Here is a 7,317-nt window from a genome sequence, read left to right on the forward strand (position 1 = left end):
AAAACTAGTGACGTGAACTTTCTACATCAGTTTCTTCATAGAACCGATGTAAAAAGTATACATTTCTATATCAGTTCTCACAAAACTGATGTACAGAGTAGTGAGTTTAGTTTTCTTCATTAGTTCTCATAGAACTAATGTACAAAGTTGAAACATTAGCTTTCTACGTTAGTTTCTCTATAGAACCAATGTAGAAAATTGTGTTTTTTTTATAAATATATATATATATATATATATATATATTATGTCTTCTCTATTTTTACTTTTTTTCAATCACATTGCATCTTCTTCTTGGCTTTGTTGGAAGTCTTTCCCTTTTCGGTAAGATTTTTCAGTCATACCTCAATGTGTTTTTTGTTATACATATTGAAACTTAAGTTTGATTGATAGGGCGACGCATGTGATTCGAAAGAAATTTTGGAGGAAGCCACAAAGGAGAATGAGGAAAGACCACTGAGTTCCAATTTTGGCATTAGTAACAACAACTTTCTTTTTCTTAAAAAAAAAAAGTTTTTGAAACCAAATTATAGAATAAATAAACAAACTGGACAAAATCATTGTCAGGAACATGATAAACAAGGAAGGTAAAGAAATATCCAATGAAAAGGATAAGGATAATTAGAAAAACTCATTTTTAGATAAAATTTTATCTGATTTTAGAGTTTTTTTTTTTCAAAAAAATCTATATCACTATCAAACCTTAGTTAATTTTATTTAACCAATTTCAAAGTTTGGATAAAAAAAACTGGGAATGGAGAAAGTTGAAAAGAAATGAGAGAGATGAAGATGGAGGAATTGCATAAAGATGAAGAAGAAAGAGATAAAGAAAAAGTAACAATTCACTTATTTACCCTTCATTAACATCTTATTACCCAAAATAGTTATATGTTATTCTTAATTTTTAACTTTTTCACTAATTAATCTTAGCCATTTATTTTTTTTATCTCAATGTTAATTTTATTTTACTTATTAAAAAATATTTTTTTTACTTCTTGCAAAAGAAGAGAGGATATTAGAATCTCCCAAAAGTAAAAGATGAAGAATCAATATCTGATTTGGCAACTTAGCATAAGGCATTTTTTTTCCAGCGTAGACTATGGATTCTCTAAGCAAAAGGTAAGGGCGAGTTCTAATATCCCCTTTCTTTTGTAAAAAGTAAAGAAAAAAAATCTTTTGCAAAAGCTATCATGTATTATAGACCGTTGATTTTAATCGAACGGTTAAGAATGAATTACAAGATACCGATTATTCAAGTTAGATTTATGAAAGGATACATTGGTAATTTCATGTTTTTATTCTTTCGTAGTGTTTTGTTCCTCTTCTTCTTCTTGGTGTTGGTCATCTTGTTCTCTTCATTTTCAGTGTTATGTTGCTAATTTTATTTACAGAACAACAGGTGTGGAGCGTTTACAATGTTAAAAACATGAAATTTCAAATATTAAGTATGTATAAAGTTAAGATAAAAAGAACATCAGATTGTGGAGATTCAATATAAAAAGTAGGAATATCTTGATGGGTTAATAACTATGAATATCGGGTAGATTCAAAATCCACTGTAGAAATTAATGTTTCGGAAGAAAAATATTTCAACAACGGTGAGTTGCAATGTGTTTATTAATATTAATGTAGTGTATATTAAAAATATATATCTGGGTTACATATTTAAAAAGGTTGTGTAATGTGCAGTTGTACTTAGTCTCCCTCAAAAAGGGGGTGATTGTATTACTACAATGAAATTGGTTGTGCAGGTCAACGACGGTGAAGAAAACAATGAATATTGGATAATTTCTGCAAGGGTTCGAAAGTTAAAAGATGTTAAATTGTGGACAGAGTTAAACTTGAACAATTGTTTGTGCATCCTTTACATTTGCATCGATTGTGTTATAAAACAAATATGATTATGTGAGCACCTTTTATATTTGCGCATGGATTCAATTTGCATCGAGTCTGTGGCAAGTCTGATATCATTAGGCAACCACTTTATACATTTTTCGCATGAACTGTATTTGCATCGGTTGTGTTAGGTTTATGTCGCTAATTTTTACATCGGTTATATGAGAAAACCCATGTAGAACTTACGTTTTAATTTTTTAAACATACTTTGTAAAGAATTATTGCTTCGGTCATCCGATTCAACTAATATAGAAGTGACTTTTTCCAACCACGTTTCATGTTTTTCCAACCATGTCTCATTGGAATTCAGATTGATAGGCTAGTGCATGTAATTCAAAGGAAATTATGAAGGAAGTCACAAAGGAGAAATCTCATCTTAGTTAATTTTATCCAACAAATTTTAAAGTTTAGATGAAAAAAAAAGTCTGAGAATGAAGGAAGTTGAGAAGAAATAAGAGAGATGAACGGAGGAGTTGTCGTAGAGATGAAGAGAAAAAAGATAAAAGAGAAATAACAATTTACTTATTTATCCTTCATTAACATTTTATTACCCAATATAGTCATTTGTTCCTCTTAATTTTTAACCTTTTCACTAATTAATTTTAGCCATTCATTTTATATTTACAAATATCAACGGTTCAAAGTTAATTCCTTTTTACTTATTAAAAAACGTTATATTTATTTTTTACAAATAAAGGGAGGATATTAGAATCTCCAAAGGTAAACGGTCATTTCATGTTTGCTACACCAAAAACAAAGTAGTACCTGGCAAATTGTCGTTTTCTTTTATGATTAGGCATAAATATGGTGCAATTATTCTTACAATTTGCACAAAAATAAAATGGAACCTTCACCTACCATACTACAGCGGGTCCAATGCGTGTATCAAACCACTGCATAACTCCATTTGTTAGGTTAACCACAATACCCCACATTAAATACATATTATATATGTACATATTTATAGGTATACAATTAAAAATGAAAGGAAGCTGAATTTAAATAGTTATTCATAATAATTTTTTATTAAAAAATATATTTATTACAATTTTATATTTTTAATATAATAAATATAGTTTTAAAATAGAAACTTACTAATTTAAAATTTTTAAACTCAACTCCAAGTAATGATATCCATAATCTACATTGATATATAATTGCTGGGAACAACAACAATACAAGTAGTAAATGATCATGCCAGTGATTATTTGATGATAATGTTTAGAACACTTGGATAGGCGTACACATGAAACCAAGAGACACGGATCGTGACAAGGGGAATGGGAGCCTCCAGCACAGAATTCGGATTTATAAAAACAAGAGTGGTAGAATCCTAGGTGCAAAAATAAAACGTATTTGAGTAGTACACAAGTTCTCTCGTTTAGTGACATTCAAATCAAGTTAGAGATTATACAAGAAAGTTACCATACTTACTCATTTTTCTTTTTCTTTTTAATTTCAATTATATGCTTGATGATTTACAGGCATGCCCTCAATAAGAAGTTAACTGGCAGTAGAGGCTTCAAGAATAGAAAGAGGGGCCATTTACATGGTTTTTATGATGATATACCACCATAAACTAAGTTCAAAGCATGCATAACATGTACAACTCAATCATTTGGTAATGCAAGTATCAGTGCATGTTGAACTTGATGCTGATTTGGTGAGGACATACATGTACATGCTGATTTGTATTGAAACCTGGGCTCTATCTAGTGAAGTACCTGAAAATGGCAAAAATCTTTTCCAAGCAACCTAACTGGGAGGCTAAGTGGATCAAAGACGCTTTTGATGCTATTTGTAAGCTATTCCATATGCATGGGGGTTTATAAAGGTAGCACTAGATAAGAATGCCAAGTTTAGCTCAACACTTGAAAATCCCGCTCTGGATATACTGTTTCCTGTTTCCCTACAAAGGTGACACCCATCTGCAAGTGTCTGTTGTAAAGGATCAAGAACTCTCTGTACAAATTTGAGAAAAGTTCCATCTGTATATCCATGAAAAAATAAAAAGCTATTTACTAAGATTACCAGTTTCGATTTCAACAGCAAATTGAAAAGTTATGTTTACACCTTTTGCAGCCACATGTTCCACAAACACATAAACTCCACCGGGTCGCAGCACCCTCTTCACTTCTGCATACAAAGTGCAATCAATTTAGACAATAGACTTGAATTTCAAAGTGCTACACAATTAATGAATACACATGTGCACTTGCACAAACACACACACACACACACGTGTATGTACATACATACACGTGTAAGAAACTACCATAATAAAAAGAGTCGTACATATGCATAAGAAGTCTCTCTATATGCATGGCTTCTTAGATTAATTACTACATTTCTAATTGTTCGAAATAATCCAAAGCAGCATGATAGACAGGTGCAATGAGAAAATTAATACATAAGAAAATTGTAAGAGTAGATGAGTGCGATGTTTGTTGTTATTGGTTCATAGTAAAGTCACAATTGTTCTATTTTGTAATTTAGGTGGGGATACTATACTGTGACAGTTATATTATGTAAATAACAATTCCATAATATTTGTAATTATTATTGCTAGATATAAAACCATTCATGATTCTTCATCTAACAGTGTTGATTCTTGCTGACATTCATGACATGGCATCAAAGACTCTACAATCAAGCGGTTTAGAGTTTGATTCTTGCTATCCTCATTCTTCAAATGAAAAGTTGAATTTCAACACAAGGAAGGTGGTTGACACAAGCCTAGAGAACTCTCAAGTGAGAGGACATGTTAAAGATGTTAATATAAAACCATTATGTGCCTTCGCCATATAGATTAAGCTTTCAGAATAGTTGGTTCATGGTATAATTTATAACAGAAATATGATGTAATGCTGTAATATAACAGCTTTGTCCAAATTTATAACCAAACTTTCAAACAATCAACTGTTTCAGGACGAGAACAAGCTACACTGCAGCCGAAGAAATATAGAATTACAGAACCTATCTGATACAAACACAGACAAGAAAATTAATGTACACAATAATGAATCTAGTAAATGCTCCTCTTTGGTTGAAATGTCCTCTCAGCACCAAATCCAAGAGAAGTAAAACTATTTGAACAAAAACAGAAGACTTTAGTCTCATTACCTTTCAGTGTCATATCAACATCTTTAACAGAACACAATACAAGTGTTCCAACAACTGCATCAACAGAAGCATCACTTAATGGTATAGCCTCCCCGACCTAAACAGAGCCAACTTTAAAATTTGAACATCAATTAACACAAGCACAATCAGAAAACAGTAAACTGAATAAAACAACAATATAGAGGAAGATGATTATTATAAAAGAAACATCTCTATGACAAATGCCTGTTTCAGAAAATAAGAACAACTTTAAGATCAATTGGTAAAGTGCATCCTCTACTGATTATGATTTTAGACTAGTCATATTTCACTATTCTGACACAGAATAGTGACAATGTATCATCCACATTTAGCTTTGAAACCATACAGGCCCCAATCACCATAAGCACTAAGAGCATCTATAAACATGCGACTTTGTACTATATATTGTATACTGCTAACTAAAGGTTTTGATTTGAATAACAAGTTACAATCATTTAGACCATAACTTCTTCATGGCATGGTTCCTATTCCAATTTTAAAGTGAGGCTATCAATTAGTGTCGAGTGAGAATATCATACATACCGCCTGTACAAACTCAAAATGTGAAGGTGGCAATCCAGCCGATGCAGCCGAGGACCGAGCATAATTTTCCATCTTCGGATTCGGATCAATGCCAACAACCCCTACCTCAGAACCACCAGCATAATAACTGAGGTTAGGACCAGTTCCAATTCCAATCTCTAAGATTCTTAGACCATTTACTTTCAAGTTACTGAAGATTTGAGACTTGTACGGCGCAACCTTATTAAAAAGGAAACATTCCAAACTAATTTTACTTAATGCAATCACCACAAAAACATAACACGATAAAAAATAAATAATTAAAAAATAAACTTTAAACAAACAAACCCCATATAAATAATGATGAATGAACAAAAAACCTCAGCTTCATAAGACTTAGTAGTTGAATTCATGACCCAAGCATAGAACTCCTCGTACCAATCAGGTCTTGGTGGGTGAAACTTGTTAAGCAAAGCCTATAAACAAAACAAAAACTGAATTTTACCTGTGATGCCATCAAAAACATAATCTTTTGCCAGAATTTGAACTCAAAATGCAAATTTTTTCCTTTCTGTTATCTGGGTCAGTGGCAAAGAAGTAATCACCGTGTAGTCAGAACGTGGGTCGGTGGCTTTAGAGGGTTGAATTGGAAACAGGGTAGTTCCCAGAGTTGCAGCTTCAATGAAGTGCCTTCTCCCACAGAAGCACGGTTTGGTCGTGGGTTCCGGCGAGTCAGGGTAGAGAAACTCGGCGCTGAGTTTGATTGGTGCGTCCGAGTTGACTCGTTTTGGAATCGTACGAGACTTGAGGGTGGCTTCATTGATGGAGCAAACCGAAGCTTTGGGAGTGAAGGGAACCAAAGATACCGTTGCAGCAAGAGAAACACACTGAAGATTCATTTTTTGGCCTTTGCCAGTGAAACTATGATGCAATGTGTTATAGAGTAGTAATCCTTAATATCGGAATGAAATATAGATGGAAATCAAATAAATAATTAATGCATTTTTTACGTAACTTTTATAGCAGCCAGAGCTCATATGAGGTAGGAATGCTAATAGACTAATAGAGTAACTTTGATGGTTACTTTTTCCTTAGACAACTTGAGTTAAAGCTGGCCTTATGATTGATGAGGTAGGAGTTATACAGTTTTAAGAGTTATGTTATTTTTATAACACTTATATATATATATATATATATATATATATATATATATATATATATATATATATATATAAATAATTTATATATATATATATTATTTATATATATATATATAATTTTTATTAGCTTTGTTGAGAAAAAATTTAAAGAAAATGAAAAATAAAATGAAGTAAGACAAAAAAAATAATTATTTCTTATTTCATTCACATAAAAAATATTTATACAAGTGAATAAAAGTTAATAAGAGAAATTTAAAATATATATAATATATAGATATTTATAGTAAAGTTTTGTTAACTTCAGTCTTTAAGATTGAATTTAAATATTCACAAATAAATTTTTTTTATAAAAAATATATATAATTATTGTATTAAAATTATAAAAATATAATAAATATTTTTTAATAAAATTTTATTATTATTAGTTGCTTATCTTCAACCCTAAAAATAGAGCTAAAGTTAACAAAACTATTTTATAAAGTATTCACCAGCTGTGATTTTATGTCAAATTCATTTTATTTTAATATATTTTTCTTATATTTCTTTTAATTTAAAAAGTTGTAAAAAATAAAATATCTTTCTTCTTCTTTTTAAACTA

General features: G+C 30.7%; 1 protein-coding gene across 1 annotated transcript; it reads right to left on the reverse strand.

Moving 5' to 3' along the window:
- Positions 1-3,223: 3,223 nt before the first annotated feature.
- Positions 3,224-6,498, reverse strand: LOC113869136 (methyltransferase-like protein 7A). The gene is made up of 6 exons (XM_027505298.1): positions 6,165-6,498; positions 5,940-6,035; positions 5,581-5,799; positions 5,017-5,113; positions 3,967-4,029; positions 3,224-3,881 (listed from the first exon to the last, which is right to left on the reverse strand). Exons 1-6 carry the CDS (start codon positions 6,456-6,458, stop codon positions 3,688-3,690), a joined length of 963 nt encoding a protein of 320 aa, XP_027361099.1. The 5' UTR covers positions 6,459-6,498; the 3' UTR covers positions 3,224-3,687.
- Positions 6,499-7,317: the final 819 nt, after the last annotated feature.

The sequence above is a fragment of the Abrus precatorius genome, unplaced genomic scaffold, assembly GCF_003935025.1.
Source record: "Abrus precatorius isolate BTA unplaced genomic scaffold, Abrus_2018 Scaffold6, whole genome shotgun sequence".
In the NCBI taxonomy this organism is placed as follows: domain Eukaryota; kingdom Viridiplantae; phylum Streptophyta; class Magnoliopsida; order Fabales; family Fabaceae; genus Abrus; species Abrus precatorius.

Coding starts and splice junctions, on each gene's coding strand:
- LOC113869136 (XM_027505298.1), bottom strand. CDS start 6,458: ATGAATCTTCAGTGTGTTTCTCTTGCTGCAACGGTATCTTTGGTTCCC. Junction 6,036..6,164: donor ACCCACGTTCTGACTACACG/GTGATTACTTCT, acceptor TTTTGTTTATAG/GCTTTGCTTAACAAGTTTCA. Junction 4,030..5,016: donor TGTTGATATGACACTGAAAG/GTAATGAGACTA, acceptor CTTTGTATGCAG/AAGTGAAGAGGGTGCTGCGA.